At 46.8% G+C, this 19,012-nt stretch overlaps 5 protein-coding genes across 7 annotated transcripts; 3 read left to right on the forward strand and 2 right to left on the reverse strand.

Moving 5' to 3' along the window:
• Positions 1-1,487, reverse strand: LOC112895664. Its single transcript, XM_025963644.1, has 5 exons — positions 1,352-1,487; positions 1,185-1,268; positions 1,050-1,091; positions 589-657; positions 1-477 (listed from the first exon to the last, which is right to left on the reverse strand). The coding sequence occupies exons 1-5, from the start codon at positions 1,364-1,366 to the stop codon at positions 199-201; spliced, it is 489 nt and encodes a 162-aa protein (XP_025819429.1). The 5' UTR covers positions 1,367-1,487; the 3' UTR covers positions 1-198.
• Positions 1,488-2,670: 1,183 nt separating this feature from the next.
• Positions 2,671-4,170, forward strand: LOC112891465. Its single transcript, XM_025958346.1, has one exon. The coding sequence runs from the start codon at positions 2,671-2,673 to the stop codon at positions 4,042-4,044; it is 1,374 nt and encodes a 457-aa protein (XP_025814131.1). The 3' UTR covers positions 4,045-4,170.
• Positions 4,171-5,940: 1,770 nt separating this feature from the next.
• Positions 5,941-10,350, forward strand: LOC112893907 (PHD finger protein ALFIN-LIKE 6). 2 transcript variants are annotated; one of them, XM_025961436.1, is made up of 5 exons: positions 5,941-6,173; positions 6,269-6,301; positions 7,172-7,400; positions 9,451-9,580; positions 9,654-9,993. In XM_025961436.1, exons 1-5 carry the CDS (start codon positions 6,065-6,067, stop codon positions 9,918-9,920), a joined length of 768 nt encoding a protein of 255 aa, XP_025817221.1. In that variant the 5' UTR covers positions 5,941-6,064; the 3' UTR covers positions 9,921-9,993. The 2 variants fall into 2 exon arrangements, with proteins under 2 accessions (XP_025817221.1, XP_025817220.1); XM_025961435.1 differs by having other exon boundaries at positions 6,065-6,173; positions 9,651-10,350.
• Positions 10,351-12,119: 1,769 nt separating this feature from the next.
• Positions 12,120-14,716, forward strand: LOC112893056. Of its 2 annotated transcripts, none has more exons than XM_025960211.1 (6): positions 12,120-12,602; positions 12,880-12,955; positions 13,254-13,384; positions 13,489-13,559; positions 13,653-13,765; positions 14,323-14,716. In XM_025960211.1, exons 1-5 carry the CDS (start codon positions 12,210-12,212, stop codon positions 13,723-13,725), a joined length of 744 nt encoding a protein of 247 aa, XP_025815996.1. In that variant the 5' UTR covers positions 12,120-12,209; the 3' UTR covers positions 13,726-13,765; positions 14,323-14,716. The 2 variants fall into 2 exon arrangements, with proteins under 2 accessions (XP_025815996.1, XP_025815994.1); XM_025960209.1 differs by having other exon boundaries at positions 12,123-12,602; positions 13,684-13,765.
• Positions 14,717-14,871: 155 nt separating this feature from the next.
• Positions 14,872-17,991, reverse strand: LOC112893055 (2-C-methyl-D-erythritol 4-phosphate cytidylyltransferase, chloroplastic). Its single transcript, XM_025960208.1, has 12 exons — positions 17,789-17,991; positions 17,517-17,608; positions 17,367-17,435; positions 16,911-16,966; positions 16,746-16,825; positions 16,573-16,655; positions 16,420-16,497; positions 15,794-15,862; positions 15,608-15,676; positions 15,420-15,466; positions 15,242-15,332; positions 14,872-15,158 (listed from the first exon to the last, which is right to left on the reverse strand). Exons 1-12 carry the CDS (start codon positions 17,892-17,894, stop codon positions 15,105-15,107), a joined length of 894 nt encoding a protein of 297 aa, XP_025815993.1. The 5' UTR covers positions 17,895-17,991; the 3' UTR covers positions 14,872-15,104.
• Between the last annotated feature and the right edge of the window lie 1,021 nt (positions 17,992-19,012).

Below are 19,012 nucleotides of genomic sequence, written 5' to 3' on the forward strand. Positions count from 1 at the left end.
TCTACTGCTCCTTACCATTTTAAGAAGGTCATGAGATGGCAGTGATGCCACAGTTTGATAGCATACTCATACGACTGGGTCTGACAAACACGACCGAGCACTGTTCCATCAAAAACGACCGAGCACTATTCCACCGTTCACCTAAGCACGTGACCTATGAAACCGAAGAGCAGATCGTCACCCTCACCGATCGCATCCTCATTGACTATACGTGCACATGAGTTGTACGTAGTTTGCTTCAGCGACTGTCTGTCCCAACTTCACGCTTGCAAGATCCTGCTCCAAGGTAAGTATGACGTCCTGTAGCTCGCTGCTCCTCCTTGTGGCGGCCTTCAACTTCTTGATCCTCTCGGAGTCTGGAGACCTTATCATCATCTTTATGTTTGTTATCTTCTCATCCATTGAAGCCTTTAACTGGCAGAACTTCTCAATGTCATCACGGAGTCCGTCCTCCTTCAGAAGTAACGAACCATAGACCTGAAACAGAAACCATTCAGCATTGACAGACATAGATATTTGCAAAGAAGGAAAACATGATACGTAGTAGTATGCAGCATAGCACAATAGCAAAAAAAATTAAATACTGACCTCATTGAAATGGAATACGCAGTGGTAAGCTCTGTCAATCTCTTCAACGGTTAGATCCTCCAGGACGATCTGAACCAAAAAAAAAAGGTTGATTCATAGAAAAGGTTTGAAATAAATATTGACTGCAAGTGTTCCCCAAAATCTTTCTCTTTCACAAGGTTTGAAATAAACATTGCATTCGCAAACAGTATAAAATGATCCTTTAGAAATTAGAAATGTGTCGGCAAATGTAAGGGTCTGAAACAGAGTGTTCCAAAATCACTTGACATTTTGCAATGAGAGCAACAAATAAGTGACACATCAGCATTTCCCCATGAGGTCCGGAAAGGCACCAGAATAACCATCACAGCACCCGTAACCAAGTTCACCGAATCACTCCAGCAATGTCAGTACTCCCACATGCACACATCACCATGAACCATGTCACTTACTGAAGAAAAAGGCATAAACAGAGATCGTACCTTGAGGTCGCTGTTACTTTGGTTATCAGCTTCAGAGGTTTGCTGAAATCACACGAGAGCACGACATCAGCAAGATCTATATACGTGCAGCTAACCAGCAAAAACATCACACCGACACGCAAGTCAGAAGCAGACCTGTGTGACGGTGCCTCCTCCACCCTCACTAAGCCGCCTCTTCTCTTCTCTCGATCGGCGCCAGAGCCTCCGGGTGGCATGGCGCTTGACGAATCAAACGTGGAACCGTCAGATCAAACGTGTTTACTGTTTAGGCTAGAGGAATCAGATTTGGTTGGGGATCGAACCTTGATCCTCGCCATGGACTCGGGCGCTCGGGCCTCGAGGACTCCACGCTTTTGCTTGGATTGAGATTTGGAGCCGCTCTTACTCAGCCGCAGCAACAGGAAGGAGAACACAGGCGCATGGTTTCCTTACCCGGAAAGAAAGAAATGGCGTCGCCGCTGGCACCGGTGGAATGGTGGGTGTGATATCCACCGTTCGATGGGACGTGCGGCCAATTGTCTCCATCCGTTCGATGGAGGTTGCTTCCGGAAGCTCGAAAACGCAACATGGTCCTCCTCACTCCCTGCCATCTCGTCCCCACTCCATTTTAGGGGCCTCATCTTTTTTTATACAGCGTACTTTAAGTCGATTGAAGTTTTTGGGTTTGCGATCAATCTGTTGTTGCTGTGATCATGTGGCCATTGCCTGTATCACCATAGCCATGGTTGATGGTACGGTGATAATGGTGGTGAAAGCTATTTTAGGCCTATTCCACTGCCATTTTTCCGGGTGCAGCTGCAGCCGCATAAATGGCAGCCGAACACATTGTTGAGAACATGGCAAGATGCCATATATCCGGTTCTAGGAATACTGGCTTCGATTTGTAAAAACCTTTTTAAGTACGTATTGTGTTCCTCAATCAACACTTTCTGACCTTATTGATCTACGAATTTGGTGACACTTTGTGAAGAGAGGCGCTATAGCACGGTACTCCATCCGCCCCAAATTATTAGTCTTTTTAGCTTGTTTAGATACATATATTCTATTATGCATCTAGACATAGCATATATATATGCATAACAAAAACAATACACCTAGAAAAGCTGAAATGATTGATAATTTGAAATGGAAAGAGTACAAATTCGCATAGTAGGGAATAATGGTACTGTTATCATAACCAAAGTCTAGTAGCATATATATAGTTCTTTTTTGTGAAACACTTGCGTATATAGTTTGATGAACCCGGAAGTAAGCAAAGGACATCACCCTTGCACTTCAAGACATCCTTTCTGCACCCTTCTCAAAGTCTGCATACGAGCAGCCGCGCAGGCCGCAGCGCAACCATCCTCCAATCGGTTATTACCCGACTATTTTACACCCAAATGCACTAGCAATCCTCCAATTGAATCAGCATTTGGCAAGAGGCTCTCTCGCGTCATTCGGTCAGAAATGAATCGGTGCGGTTTACGCAATGCTAACATGCATCTCTTCAGTCTCGAGTTGCTTTGGAAAAATTCCAAAAAAGAAAGAAAGAATATTTTAGATGGAAATGGAAAGAAATTCGTAGTCATATAAATATAACTTGCAACCAAGCAAGCAGAGTCTCGCATGAAAACTGGAGATGGGCATCATGGAAGGCTATCCAAGAAAACCAATCACCCAACACCAGTCTCAAATGGACGCCCTCCCAGCCGGCGCAAGCAGCAGCTGCAGCAGCGCCACCCATGCACCGCCGGCGCCTCACCACGCCACGGCCAAGAAGAGGCACTACTCGGACCGCACCAAGATGATCCTCCTCTTCATCCTCACCAACTCGGTCTCCATCCTCCTGTCCGTCTCCTTCTCCCACGTCACCGGCGTTGGGAGCGGCGGCGGCGACTCCGGGCTCGACTTCGCGCTCAGCGTCCTCTCCTCCAGCCAAAGCCTCGCCGTCGACCTCCACCGCCGCGTCGAGGCCACCGACGTGATCATCAAGAGGCTCATCTCCAACTCCGGCAGGATGAAGCGGGACGAGCCCCCGCCCCAGCTGACGCCGGAGGAGGAGCTCACGCTCGCGCTCGGCCCGCACACGCTCCCGTTCGGCTACACCCCGAACCTCGACTCCGACAAGCTGTACCCGGCGGTCGGCGCCGCGTGCCACCGCCACCGCGACGAGCTCAGGAAGTACATGAGCTACAACATGACCGGAGACTGCCCGTCCGACGAGGCGCTCGCCGAGAGCCTGATGCTGCGGGGGTGCGAGCCGCTGCCGAGGCGCCGCTGCCGCGCGCGCGGCCCCGCCGGGTTCCCGGACCCGACGCCGTTCCCGGAGAGCCTGTGGGTCATCCCGCCGGACAAGTCCGTCTCGTGGGGCCCCTACTCGTGCAAGAACTACTCGTGCCTCGTGGACCGCGCTCGCCGCCCGGGGAGCCACGACTGCAAGGCCTGCTTCGACCTCGCCGGCAAGGAGCAGCGCCGTTGGGTCGGGAACGTCGGGGACCTCGACTACGACATCGACACCGTGCTTGGGTCCAAGCCGCGGGGCACGATACGGATTGGGCTCGACATCGGCGGCGGCACGGGCACGTTCGCGGCGCGCATGGCCGAGCGCGGCGTGACCGTGGTGACCACGACGCTCGACCTCGGCGCGCCGTTCGGCGCCTTCGTGGCGTCCCGGGGGCTCATCCCGCTCCACCTCGGCGCCGTCGCCGGGCGGCTCCCGTTCTTCGACGGCACGCTGGACATCGTGCACTCGGCGCACGTGCTGAGCCGGTGGATCCCCGGCGAGGTGCTGGACGCGGAGCTGTACGACATCTACCGCGTGCTCCGGCCGGGCGGGATATTCTGGCTGGACCACTTCTTCTGCGCCGGGAAGGAGCTGACGGAGGTGTACGTGCCCATCATCGAGAAGGTCGGGTTCCGGAAGATCCGGTGGAACACCGGCAGGAAGCTCGACAAGGGGCCCAACGCCGACGAGTGGTACATCTCGGCTCTGCTGGAGAGGCCCATGATGTGAAACTTCACACAGAGCCGGAGCAGTTCGTTGCAGTGTTAGTATGTCTCCAGCGATATCCTCCAAATCCCATCCTCTCCATCCTTCATTTACAGAATTTTCTACAAGATTCTCTCCTCTATATCTCATTTCTCTCCAACAACGTTCTCTAAATCTCGTTCTCTATAATTAAATCCTATATTAGAAACGTATTTTGTTCCAAATTTTTGTACGTACGTATTTATCATACCTCAAACGCTATGGACATATTTTATTTTTATTTAATTCAGTGTTTGAAACGTAAAGAAAAATAGAGAAGAGGAGAGAGAATCTCTATATATAAAGGAAACCTGTAGCGTTCTCTATTTTAGAGGACCATTTAAAGAACGCTGAACGCTGCTGAAGCAGTAGAGAACGGAATCTTCCTCTGCAGCACCCTTTACGGTCATCCGCTGGAGATAGCCTCAACGGAAGAAATAATGCTAGATGGGATGTGACGTGACCGGGCGTGTAACTGTACTAGTTTTGAAGAACCCTTCGTTTAACAGTTGTTTAATTTCTCGGTGTCAGGAATCCTCTTTTATCAATGCAAGTTTGAACTATTGGAATTCAGAACTGCATCACTGGTCCGTGGATTCTGTACTGACACGCTTCTTCAGAGTGAAGTATTTTCCCTTTTCTGAATTTCGTTGCGTGAGCTATGGTGTCTTCCCTTTCACGCATCCTTCGTCATCTTAGGAGCGTTCCTGTATCGCTCCAACAAGTGAATCAACCACGAGAAACGTGCTCGCTGCGTGAACATGCTCGTTGTTTCCATAACTGGAACTCTGAATGTACGAAGTCTTTCATGCTTTCCCTGTCACAGATCAGCATTGGGTACGGCAAACAGTGGAGACCACGACAGTCTCAGTGAACATGATGATCCGAGGAAAACACGAAGCTGAAACAAGCGCTTTATACGACCAAATGCAACGCCTCCATTGACATGGACCTGTCCCAGATGAAAGGGTGGAGAATGCGAGGTTGGAAGAGAAGCGCGATGGTGAGCGAGCCCAGGAGGGTTGGGGCGGGAGACGGGGAGGGGGAAGGGGAAGCAGAAGCAGGTGAAGGTGACCTGAGCCTGAGCTGCTAATCTGCCATTGCCGAGGCTTCCCTGCTTCAGGAATTCGCTGCGCCTTGCGCCTCTCGTTCCTACTACCAGAGTCCGTCACCGTTCAAATAAAATCTTCGCCCAGATTGGGACGAGTGGATTCAGCGCTGCTTCCTCCCGGGTCGATCGCCGCTCCAGCCCCAAGAATGTCCTCGCGGTTGGAATAATCCAGTACAGAATTTCTGTGTTCAGACCCTGTACTTCTTGTCCGGATCATGACACTGTGCCTGCAGGTTTGCAGCGTCGCTATCCGAAAGTCCAGGGAGATTGCTATTTGCTAGCATGTAAGCGTGTAGACTCAATTGCTCAACAACATAAATGAGTTGAACAACCGGTTCCAGTTTGGTTGGAGCACCGTCTGCAACACAGAAGATGACCAATTACACCTGTCAACGTTAAACATTGTTTGTTGATGATTTCTGCTTTTCCTCAACGATTTTTACTTTGTGTTCTTCAATATGAACGGGCATTGATCCTTTTTTTTTCATATACAATTTAGGAATTTCAAGTTTACAAAAATAAATGAAGCCTAACCGTCAAAAAAACCGAGACCACCAAGAAAACATCAGGAAACCCTCCTGGTCCACCGTGGACCGGTTCCACCGGCCGTAGACGGACACGCCACGGCGAGGACGACGGCAGCGGTTTGGGGCCCCGTGCCGAGCACAACACACGGATCAAATAAACCGGGCCCAAATCCTCGCCGAAACGCCGAGGAAATTCCCCGCAAGGCAAATATAAACCCACTCCTCCCGTTCCTCCGACTCCTCTCTTCCTCCTCCACCATCCCCCCGGTTCCCTCTACCAGCGCCTGCTCGTCTCGCCGCGACCCGCGGCGCCTTTCCCCCGCGCCGGAACCCTAGCGACCGCCATTGCCCCCGCGCCGCGCGCCCGATGGACGGCGGGGGCTCCGGGGCGGCGCCGTACGCGGCGCGCACCGCGGAGGAGGTCTTCCGCGACTACCGCGCCCGTCGCGCCGGCATGATCAAGGCCCTCACCACCGGTACGCCTCCGCTCGCCCTAGATTGGGCTCCGGATTCCCGCGCGGCTGCGTGGATTCGTGGGATTGATGCGGTATTTTTCTCTTATTCTGTGCAGATGTGGACAAGTTCTTCAAGCTCTGCGACCCCGGTGAGTGCGCTCGATCTCTCCGGCTTCCTCCTCCGGGATGGGGATTCGTAGCCGAGGAGCTTTCTGTGGTTTTGCTGCTTGGGTGTGGTTGCTTTGGTGGGAGATTGGAAGCTAAATTTGGAGAAATTTTCCCTTTCTCTGTCTCCATCCTCACTCGCTCTATGTGCCTGGGATTCGAATTATTGTTGGTCTTGTAGCTTTCATTAATGCTGTGCTGGATTGTAGTTGTTGGATTTTGGTGAGAGATTAGGGACTGATATGGCAGTTTTATGGAGAAAAAAAAGATGTTTTTTGGTTGGTTGGAACTGTGGAACTACTGGTTGGCCTTCGTTTTCTGTTAGGTTGTTAGCACTATGTGTGTTGCGACCAATCCTATATTGGCAGCTCATAAGAACGATGCTGCAGAAAATTGCTAGAGATTTTAGGCTCGTTGTTGCCATTGGATTATCCACTAATTGTAGACCGTGTGCTTGGATTTCTATATGACCGCTTGCTATGGTGTGCTGTCTGTTGTTTCTTATACTACTCTGTAGTTGTTGGCCCAGTCAATTGGTGGAGTCAGTGACATAATTGGATAGGTATACTGAATCAGCATATCTTTTTTCCTTCAGTGCATTGATAGCACTGTACGACTGGCTGAAATACGTGGTTGCTTTCGCTGCTTGCTCTATTCATGTAATTATTGCGGGGTTTGGTTGCTTCTCATTATTAAATATTATGGCCTGGTCTGCAGTGTTTTCGGCTTGAGCCTTGCACCCTGGTGAACAGCAGTGCACAGTTAGTGTAGAACTACTACTAAGTTTTGAATGCTGCTGGATAATGCTATGCAGTATCTTGTTATGGGTACTAATTGCATTGGTTTTTGAACAGAAAAGGAGAACTTGTGCCTTTATGGGTATCCCAATGAGACGTGGGAGGTTACCTTGCCAGCTGAGGAAGTGCCCCCAGAGATCCCTGAGCCAGCATTAGGAATCAACTTTGCTAGGGATGGCATGAATGAGAAGGACTGGCTGGCGCTAGTTGCAGTTCACAGCGATTCCTGGTTACTGTCTGTTGCATTCTACTTTGGTGCCCGGTTTGGGTTTGACAAAGAAGCTAGGTAATTTTCTGCTATGATTGAACTATGCTGTTTAATCAATTTGTCTGGCCCTTTCTTCACAAACATGTTTTTATTTCAATTTGGTGTACCAGAAAGTATGGATGCACCTTACGGATTTGCTAACTTTTCATTTTCAAGATGCACCTGTTAATTCGTTTAATATGGAAATGGTATCCACCTAAGTTTGGGAGTGAATTTTTTTACTCAATATTTGGCCAGTTCCTTGTTGCTTCCACACGATAGTTTCTACATTCAGAATTCTGAACAGTGTGAACAATATTTGTTGAATGTTGGGATCCTGTTCGTATTTGCTTGTGCTGAATGCATAAAGAAACGGGATTGCATTTGTGTGGCAAGTCCTAGGGCAAGTGAAGAAAATGGGATTCTTAAATGACTTATGTTCTTAGCTTTGTCCTTTTCTTTTGGCTCAGTTGTGATGCTCATTTTACAATTCCCCCTTTTCAATTAGGATTTAGGATTTGAATTTCTCAGCTGTAATGTGGATAGGAGTGACTGAGACTTTTGAAATACCATTCACTTTAAAAGATGCATTTTATTATGTCTTGTGCCATACAGTATGGGTTTTATGTGCAATCATATCACCTTTTCGTGGATACCAAATAGGATATTTTAGTGTAATTCTGCCACCACTTTTTCCCTGCCGATTACTGGATAAATCTTGTAATATAGATTGCTTAGCAATGTGTACCTTCTGTGTTGTTAAACCTATATTCAGTTATTTCTTTCATGAATAATGCAAGACCATTGATGTTTAGAAGGGTAAATATATGCATTACTGAGAGCACCCATATAGCAGAATTTGTGCTTTAACGGCTCTTCCTAATGTCATAAACATCATATATTTACGACATTGCATTACTACCATAGAATGTATGTCAACTTTATTTTACTGTCTATCACGTGTTGAAAGGAGAAAAATGCTACAAATGACAAAGTGAATGGATATGTTGAATGTCTGCAGGGATGAATTATGCTAATGTTGATTCACATGCTATTAATGCTAGGCATAGTTCAGTTAACCACTTAACCACACTGAATTCAGTATTTCATGAAATTCCATTATAACCTTTTAGATCTCATCCTTGTCATATATATTGAACCCTTTACTTTTTTTCCGGACTTGTGATATCGGTATTTAGTAGTTACTACCCTGGTAAACCAACTATAGGCATGCACCTCCACATTGCTGTTTGAGAGATGGAACCATTTGTTAAATGGTTTTGTTACACTCAAGAGTGAATGCTACTGTATTTTTGCTCATTTTGTAAGAAAATGATGTCATCTGGGCATGACAGGTGTACATTTAAAAATACCCAAAAATATATTTTGCAAAACTAAACTGTGGAACTATGCACCAGGCATAGAAACTGACAATGTATTGTAAGGTGTGTATCATGTAGTTACAGAATTATTGTAGTTGATTGGACAAATATTCCTGTTTAGAACCCCAGAAATGTTAGCTCATCTAGATTCTAGAGTTATCAATGTCTGAGTGTATGGTTAAGGATTAGGTATTGAAATGACTGGATCTTTTAACCATTTTCCCCCTCCGAATAGTAAATATTACCATTCATTGCACTTCATTTGTTCTCTCATCTTCATTCATGAAGGATTCACTCCAACTAACTTGTCTCCTATTGCGTTCAGATCTCAAATAGTGTGAGTTTGAGGATAGCAATATTAGTTATAAATCTGGTCACATGACTACGGCAGAACAATAAGACACAAAAGAGGGAGTATCCTAATTGTCAGAAATCAGCTATAATTTCATACAGTGGTCGCACGTGAAATTTGCTAGAGTATGATTGCAAAATCGACCTACATGATGTCAGTATGGTTTATAAGATCTTTTCTTTGCTGCTGTTGGAGAATCAGGATCAAAAACATACTTTGCAATGGCTCTTTGCGGACGAAACTCTATTGGACCCTTGGCATATTAGAAGTTTTATGCGGCTGTTTATTAATAGGTGGTTGTGCCTGTCTACCTTCCAAAGTGCATTTCTTATGATCCTTGATTGTTCTTATGCAGGAGGCGACTCTTTAGCATGATAAACAACATGCCTACAATATTTGAGGTAGTGACAGGATCGGCCAAGAAGCAGACAAAGGAGAAGACGCTTAACAGTAGCAGCAAGAGCAACAAGCCTAGTTCAAAAGTGGTAAATGCCGAGCCCTTTTCTGTTGCCATCCAGCCTTAATTCTTGCTGCTAACACGACTGGTATTTTCAGCAGTCAAGAGCTGAGTCTCGTTCAAAGGCCAAGGTCCCCAAAGATGAAGAAGAGAGTGGCGATGATGATGGGGATGAGGAGGCAGAAGAGCACGACAACACCCTGTGTGGAACTTGCGGAACCAACGATGGCAAGGACCAGTTCTGGATCTGCTGTGATAACTGCGAGAAGTGGTACCATGGCAAGTGCGTCAAGATCACGCCTGCCCGAGCTGAGCATATCAAGCAGTACAAGTGCCCGGATTGCACCAACAAGAGGGCGAGGGCGTGAGTAACCGAGCAGCAAGCATCGGCGGACTTGTTTGGAGGAAATCATCTCCTGGCGCAGAGATCATCCCTAGATATGGTGTAGTTTCCCTAGCCTGTAAACCCGTGTTTCTATTTATGGCTATATCTGTTGATTAGTTGTTCCGACCCTAGCTGTGTGTCTAAAACGTGGCATGTTTCTTGTGTTGAGTTGTTGACTTGAGCCTTTCTCTAGTATGTAAACGTTGTCACTGAAGCTACCTCTCAACTGACCATTTCTTCATTATTGGTGCCGTGCACTTGGTAGCACTGAGTAGTGACTAGTGACTGTAGTCTCTGTTCCCAGTTCCCAGCACATCTGCTTGTGCGTGGCCAGGATTTGTACCGGGGGTTCTGAATTGCAGAAATCTGTATCTTACTGTGCAAGTATGTTGGTACATGAATTGTCAAAAGCATTCACGTGGGTCGAATATGATTTCCTGAAATCTGGTTTTCTCTATGCTTGCTTCTGCAGAACATTTGCTCTCTGCGGTAAGAAGTGCTCCGTGTTCTGTGGGCACGCGCCGCCGAACCGCTAGTTGAGCTCGCCAGCATCGCTCGCCGGCCGCGGGCGGTAGATGTTGCAGCTCCGGGTCGCATGCAGGGTCCCGTCCAAGCTGTGCAGCGCCACGCCCGTCACCGCGACGAGGTGCATGGCGCGCCCAGCTCGTAAAGCCTCCCGCACAAACGCGAGAAGATGCAGTGGTCTGCCAAATCATAGACCAGCAAAAAATAAAAGAAAAGACATGCACCATCTGCAGTCTGCACCAGGCCTGGTCGGTATTTGGCTTACAGGCCAACTCAAAAACATAAACTTGTCGCATTAATTTCTATCTCGAGAGATCATGCAAGAGCTTAAAATTTTTGTAGGATGATGCGTCGATCTATTACCTCGCTCCCTGAATTTTCCCTGGATTGTTTTTTGGACACGTGGAGCCGCAATTCGGGATCTTTCACGAGGGCGGGCCTGGTCGGTATTTCATTTACCGACCACCCCAAGCATAAAATTACCATTTTCTTTCTCCTCCTACGGATCGTGTTAGAGTCTAAAATTTTACATGACGATGCTGAAGTACTTTCCCCATCCACATGATTTTATCTGCGATTTTTAAGCACATATAACATCCGCAATCGGGAACTTTTTCAGAATTGCAGACCCGGACGGTATTTGAAGTACCGACCACCCCAAGCATAAGATTGCCTTTTTCCCCCTATTCCTACGGATCGAGTTAGAGTCTGAAATTTTACAGGATGACGCGAGATTATAGCCCCCATCCACATGAATTTATCTGGGCTTTTTGTCAGGGTTGCAGACCCGGTCGGTATTTGAGGATACCGTCGAGCTCGAGCGCACGCGTTGCTGCCGATGCTGCCTCTGGGGATGGAGGTGGCCGCCAGGTGGACGGGTCCCGAGTCCCGAAGCCCCGAACAGCGTGCTGCGTGCGCGCGGGTAAGGCCGTGAGGTGAACTCGTGGCGCGCCGGCGCGCCCGCCCGGCCCTGTGGAGCGGTGTCGCGAATGCGGAGGCGCCAGCGCCATGGCGATGGGCGCACGCGCCAGCCGTCGGAGCGTTCTACCCGCCGGCCTGGCGCAAGGCAGCGCAAGCTTCGCGGTCACCGCTGACCCTTGCCGCGAAATTATCACTCGTGCTCGGTGCTCCGATCACACGAACCAGCAGGTCCGTTCGCCCTACACTAATGTCGCGCAAGTAACGTAATCCCGGCGCAGGCGCGAGCGGCTAATCGGACCCCAACAAAGAAATGACCAGCGCCGATTATCGGGGCACGGTCGCCGGTCATGCTCTGCCAGTTGCGGCCGCGACCCTTGCATGCGCGCACGGGCGTCCGGCGTTCCCCGTTCCTGGGAACCCGCCTCGCCACAAAGACCTTCACCGTCCCGGCGCACTTGCCGGTGGGCACTGGCACCACCGGCAGCAACAGGCTCCGGCATCCACGCGCAGACGCGCTGCATCTTTCTATTTTTCTTCTTCCTTTTTTTTTAATTTTGGAGAGGATTGCGCTAAATGTTGTGCACGCGATTTTTCCCGACCAATAATCCACAGCACAAAAATCTACCGAGATCTGTCCCACGGGCCGTGGCCCATGTGCCGCCGACGGAAACGGACGGCCCAAGACATCTAGGCCTCCTCGTTCGTTCGGGCCGAGCCCATCAAAATCGCGTCCAACCACGCGATCTGGTAGGTGTCCTCTCCCTCCCATCCTGGCTGGCACCTCCGGTGCGACGCTCCGCCCACCGCCGCCCGCCCCCCTGCTGAAATGGCTCGAGCGCTGCTCCTGCGAGTAGCCCGCTACCCGCCCCTCCCGACCCCACCCCCGCTCTCCCACTCCCAGCCGCGGCTCCTGCCGCTTCCGCCGCTCCGCCGACACGCGCCCTCCCCGCACCGCTTCGTTCCCCTCGCCCTCCCCGCCTCGTCCGTGTCCACCAGCTCGGATGCTCCCAGCGACGGCGGGGGCGGCCGCAAGGGGGGAGAGGATGACGCGGGGACCGGGACCGGCGGCTGCGTCGACTACTTGGGGATGAGCGACGAGGAGCTCATGGAGCAGTGCGAGATGGGCACGTTCAAGGCGTCCGGCCCCGGCGGCCAGCACCGCAACAAGCGTGAGTCCGCCGTCCGCCTGAAACACCGCCCCACCGGCATCATCGCCCAGGTCGGAAACTTTTTGCTGATTTAGCTACGGTTTCTCAATCCAGTTGCATCGTGCTAAACCATCTTAAATAAATGGGCATTCCGTACAGTACTTCCTATGTTCCAAGAGTTTGAATGATACGGAGTTGGTTGGATCAATGCAATCACTAACCAATTGAACTTTTGATAAACCTTGTTTTTCCCTCGTCAAGCTGTGTCATGTTTTATCATGAGGTAGTGCAATAGAACTAGTTCTTCCTTTTTGCGTGATAATTCATTTTCAGCGTGATTCCCCACAGGCTGTGGAGGATCGGTCACAACATATGAACCGGGCATCAGCTTTGTCTCGGCTTCGAACCCTCATTGCTCTTAAAGGTAAATCTGCTGTACTTCAAGTTATGCTTTTGTTTCAGACAACAAGTGTTTATTACTAGTTCAAGCAATTCAAGAATTATCTTAGATTTGCCTGCAACTTAAAAACACTTTGTCAAATATATTTCGTGAGCTGAAAACCTGTCCATCATAGCCCTGCTTCGAAATTCCAATAACTTTTTTGAAAAGCCGAAATTCCAATAACTAAGTGGTGTTTAAGGCAATTCACTTCCATTTTCCAGTTCTCATGCCACCTGATGGCCACAAAACCCCATCATCATTAACAACTTGGTTCTACCAGTTAGGAGGCCGATAAACCTTGAGGACTACACTCCACCAGTTGAGCTTCTTCAGATATTGCCCCTGAAGTCCACTGTTCGAGGAAAAGATGTTGGCCCACAAATTGGTCCAAATAACTCAAAATTTTCTCCAGTATGCTTCTGTTCTTACGTTAACAGGCCTAATGCATATGTTTTGTTGTCCCCGGTATTGCATATTAAAACACCTCCCGGTGTGCTTCATTTTCGACTGGACAGGGAATGCAAGCTTTATTAGATCTGCTGTTTGCTGTTGAAGGTTCTGTTTCAGATGCAGCAAAGCTTTTAGGGTAATGCATCACTTTCATATTCTACAGTTGCAAACAGATGCTGGATGCCAGCATTTATAGTCGCTATAGTTTTACATTGAAGCCACCTCATAGATATTCCGGTGAACTATTGACTGCAATGCAGCCTAAGCACTGGTGCTTTGTCAAGATTGATCCTGTCAGATGATTCTCTCCGAACAGCTGCAAATGAACTGCGAGCTTTGAAGGTAACCCTGTAAATATGTGGCCATAAATGTCTGTTCATTGATTAGAGAATATCACAGCACATTCCAAACATTAGGCTCTAGAATCTGGAGTCCCAGCAATAGGTGACCATGCACATAGTGACCTAGGTTAACAATATAAGATGTTACCACGAGCTCCTTGTCTAAACAGACCCCTGGTGAGTGGTAATAGCCAGGTCCATTACATGCTTTTATACTTTACAGTACTTTGACAAAGCAATTTCAAGCACATCAAATGGCTAATAATTTCACCTCAATGTGACACTCTTTGATTCCCACATGAGCACTTTACATGCAAGTACGATGTACAAGCACCATCTACCCATATCCAGGACAAGTCACCCAATTTTTAGAACTATAAGAAGAGTATATGGGTTGGAATTATCAGAGTATGTTTACTAAAACATAGGCCAATTTGTTTTATCACGTCCTTAAAGTTTTCACTATTGACCAAAGTTCATAGATTACTCATTTCACTAATTTACTGCACATGATAATCCTTTTCTAAAAATATCAGTATGACTGTTCTCTCTCTGCAGGGACTGAAGCCTCTAAGATGAATTCTGTGTTATTGTCACCTTCAAACGCACCATAGCCCAAGTGCCAAATTGCACAGAAGTCAGGAGCCATGATTTCAAGGGAAACCTTCGGGCCCTATACTCATTGTGTTGGTTCAAGGAATATCAAATGTCAGTTAAGATTACCCCAAACATGGTCATTAGGAATCTTGTATCTCTTCGGAATGTCCCCGTTCTGTATTACATATATCTCAATGTTCTCCAACGCCACTGTACTACCTTTTTGGATGAATCTCCATGTTAACCACTAAGTCTTACTAGTCGCCAGCAAAAGGTTGTTGAAATGGATGCACTGAATTGCATATTGGATCAGCTGTAACTACTGATGGGCTTATAACATATCATCGTTTGATAATGTTTATAACAAAATGAAGCTCTTACACTTACTAGTCGCCAACAATTCTTTTTTTTAAACATATCATCGTTTGATAATGCTTATAACAAAATGAAGCTCTTACACTTAAATGCATAATGGACTTATTTTTAAGTTCTATGTCATTGCGTGAAAACTAAAATAGTAATAGGAGCTCCATTTGTTCTGCCAAAGTATGAATTCAGCAGAAAACCTTGCTATTTTTTCACTGATATACAAAGAATGTTTACAGAGAGGTCAGCTATCTCGTGTACGAGCTCCATACTTATTTTCTGGTTTTCAGAATTGAGGAGGTGCTGGTGAATGCCGTGCCACAAAAATTCAAAATCACATTTGTCTGTACAACCAGGCAAACAGTTAGTTTTGCCTATCATTTCTCATTCATCAGGCGCTCAGCCAGAAGCATGTCATCAGGAGTGGTCACCTGCAATAAATTCACATGTTGAGAGTTATGTCTTCAGATTAAGCGGTTCAGGACGTTATAGCTCAAACGTTATTCAGGAATACCTTAATGTTTGTGTACGAGCCTTCCGTGATATAGACTGGGTGTTTGAGATATTCCACTATAGATACGTCATCAGTGACTTCAAGGCCATCCCTGCGATGGCAAAATCAAGTCAGCAGAGAGCTTAGAAGCAGTATATCTGTTATTTTGATTTGGCAAGAAGTAAGAAGTAAGGCTAACCGTCTAACAAGTTCAAAACCATCTTTGAGTAAATTGGGCTTCATAACCTACAATAGAAAACATGCTCTTGTAATGTTGCAGTTTCTCCAAAAATAAAAAAAAAGTAAGGGGGGAAACGTTCTTGAGTGCAGGAACAAGGAAAAAAAAAAGAAACATAAAATGCATACCAGAATTAATAATATGAATACCTGTGGAGTTTGCATTTCCCAGAGAGTCTTCCGGTCAAGGGTTTTTACGACAAAAGAATCGCTATTGGCCTGAAGGGAATATGGGTGGAAAGGAATGTTATATACCCCCATCAAGAATGCTATATGAAGTTGGCCAATGCTATTTGTAAGATCAAATTGAATCATCTAGATGATATAAACAATCACCTCCTTTATTGTTGCTTTCACAGGCACACCAAGAACAGCTGCTCCATGCACAGCAGCATCTTCTAAGACCTAATCAGTAAAATCAAAATAAATATTATTGCTTGAACAAACTGTGAAGCAATTACAGCTATCTGTTTTCCCCCTTAGAAAGCACAAGACAACCTGCCGCTTCCAAGAGATACAATTCCTCTAAATGTAACAAAGCAGCAGAATTAAAATAAGAAAAATGTGAACTGCTCTCAGGGCTAGCACAAAAATATTGAATCTGGATCAGGTATTTGGCAATAAATTCCAAGCAGCCAAACATTTTGTAAATCTGAATATAAGTTGCAACTTGCAGGGGAAGGGCTATCTGCGGGCTCATGGATGGGAAAGATATGTCTCAGTACTTCCAAAGAAAGAACAAGCTAAAGCAAACTTTTTTTTCCTCGAATACGCAAGAGAACTGTGTATCATTGCATTAAGAAGAAGAGCAAAACATTTAGAAGACACCACACACCCACTCCACACCAGAACCTATGACATTCGCGCCAGGGAAAAAAAGACTGAACACCCTCAGACCAAAACACTACCAAACAAACATACTATGATGTGACTAATGGTGGATCATGGACAATAAGACTAACCTTTTTTACATCTTCAGAAGAAACTAAGGGCCTTGCAGAATCATGGACACAAACAAGTTCCGAGTCCCCATCAGTTTCCTGTGAACAAACGATACACAAAATCCCTATGATATTTAAGCACAGGAAGCAATATACATGTGGATCATCACTGACCTGAAGTCCATTAAAAACAGAGTCCTGTCTCTCTTTTCCTGGGCATGCAAATTTAAGAGGTATTTGCAAGGTTTCAATAGAGCCTGTGGAAGTGGATGAAGATTTTTTGACAACTTCAGATAAATGCGTAGCTAAGCCAAGGAAAATAGAATGGGTGTGGACAATTTTACAACCTTCAAATACATCACGGTAGTCTGGGTCACACACTACCACGACCTCTTTGACTTCCTTCAGTTGACAGAATGTTTTTAAACTGTGGATAAAATGTAAAGATTCTTGAGTCCACATCACCTTGTCAACTTGAGAAATTTGAAAATGTTTATGCAAGAGAAATGAACCTGTGCAATGCAATTGGTAGTCCCAGTAGTGGCAGATACTGCTTTGGCATACTTGCCTGTTAAAAAAGATGGGCAGAATTTAGACAAAATGATCAAGCATTGGAAGGACACACTAAGTTCGCAGGCTCACAACTAGAAAAACAGTTATTTTTTACAGTGCTAAATTCATCTACACTGATAGCAACAAGAATGACTATGTAGTCTGTTCATTTCCCTGCGATTGTTCAACAGGGCGCACAGCCTTGATGCATTGTGTTTTAGATGAATTGTTGCTTAAAGGCCCCAATATCAGTGACTGAAGAGAAGCCATAGTGACCTTACTGTCCCCAGATTAGAATCACCAAACTGACTAACCTAACCCGAAGCAATGTACGAGAACTAAAGAGCAAGTGCCTCCCACTGTCACTGTCACAACCAAAAACCAAAGACAAGGTCAAAGCAGAAGAGACATAATACCCCCATTCTCTTTCCCTGCCCTCCGGACAAGAGGATCACCGAGACGCTCCTCTCCTTCACAGCCACACCCTGGTGAAACAAAGCTCATGTCAGTGCTTCCCCTCTTAGTCAACAGGACACCGCCCCCGTGGCTTCTGCTATCCACCGTACCTGCTCGCCGTCGGCTATGGCAGCGCGGATTGCCGGATTCGAACGCCTCGTGTGCCGCCTAAGAGCGCTAAGAGCGACGCCGTAGCTCCCACCTGACCACAAATGGCAACAAAATCAAGGTCCCTCTCATCGCAGGTAGCTTCTATGAGCAATCCTATCGGAACTCGCCAAAATTTGCACACCGATGGTTGCGCGCGGCCCGGCATTTTGACGGAGCCAAGCGCCCGAACAAACGGAGAAGCGGCGACCGATTGTGCTGAGGCAATCCTTACCAGTCCGAAGGCGTCGGGACGCGGGGAGCACCGCGTGCGCCGGGAAAGGTGGCGTCGCGGCAGGAGGGAGGGGCGCGTTGAGACGGAGGCAGAGGCGGAGCTCCATCTCGGAGGCGCTGACCGCTGCCAACGCGAGGGGGAAGCCAAGGGGTGGATGGTGGCTGGTGGTGGCGATGGACTCCAGAAAGGCGACAAATGGTGGACGCCCGGCCGGAATGGAGGCGGGGGCTGCAGCATGTATGCGCTCCGGTCAATCCACGCCGTCCACAATTCCCCATTTCCCCATCACGTGTTCAACTCAAGTTCTAACTGTCAGTAGCATCTTATTTAGATTATACTTTTTAAGTTGTCAGTGTATTTACTACTCATCCGTCCCCTAAAAAATGCAACTCTCCCCTCATGAAAAATTAAATAATAATTTTAAGTTTGAGCAAATTAATATAAAAAATTACTAACAATTATATCTCCAAATAAATTTAGTATGAAAATATATTACATAATTAATCTAATAATACTTATTTTGTAATATAAATATTAATACTATTTTGTATAATTTGGTTAAATTTAAAATTATTTGACTCCTTAGAAAACGAGAGTTGCATTATTTTAGGGACGGAGGGAGTACTTAGACAGGGTGGTTTACATAATTATAGTAGTTTTGTACAGTAAGTTTAATTTTATTGTAGATATATATTTGGATTTGTCTTCATTCTTTCCTTCGTTCGTTCAAAAATAAACTTGGACTTGCCTGGGTGTTCCTCGAAGTATCAGCCCATTTTCAGCACATGGTTTGCTAAAATTTTTATGTCGCTCAGTTGAATACCGTAGTTTCTGAAGAATAATGTCAGGTCCTAGATATATATGATTGGACTAGGAATAGTCAACATATGATTACGCCATGTAAAAGCGGTCGAATTTCTTTCCACGTGTGACGGAATTCAGCGAAGTCCACATTGGTGTACTGTGTGGGTCGTCAAAAGCAAGGTGCAAAACAGCTAAAAAAAAGGCAACGCCAAACTCAAAAGAACTATTGTGCTTGCAGATTTCGTCGTGCTTTGTTTTCGAGAGGACCGTCCTGCTTTTTCTAGGCGGCCCTAAAGCCCCGAACCTTCTCGCGTCGGTACCAAAGAAGCAGAAGCACGAGTGCACGATGTCAGGCATAATCAGTACCACGAAGCTCAGTGGCTCACCCAACAGTCCAACACGAAATAACCAGTAACAGTA

The sequence above is a fragment of the Panicum hallii genome, chromosome 5 (genome assembly GCF_002211085.1).
Source record: "Panicum hallii strain FIL2 chromosome 5, PHallii_v3.1, whole genome shotgun sequence".
NCBI classification, from domain to species: Eukaryota; Viridiplantae; Streptophyta; class Magnoliopsida; order Poales; family Poaceae; genus Panicum; species Panicum hallii.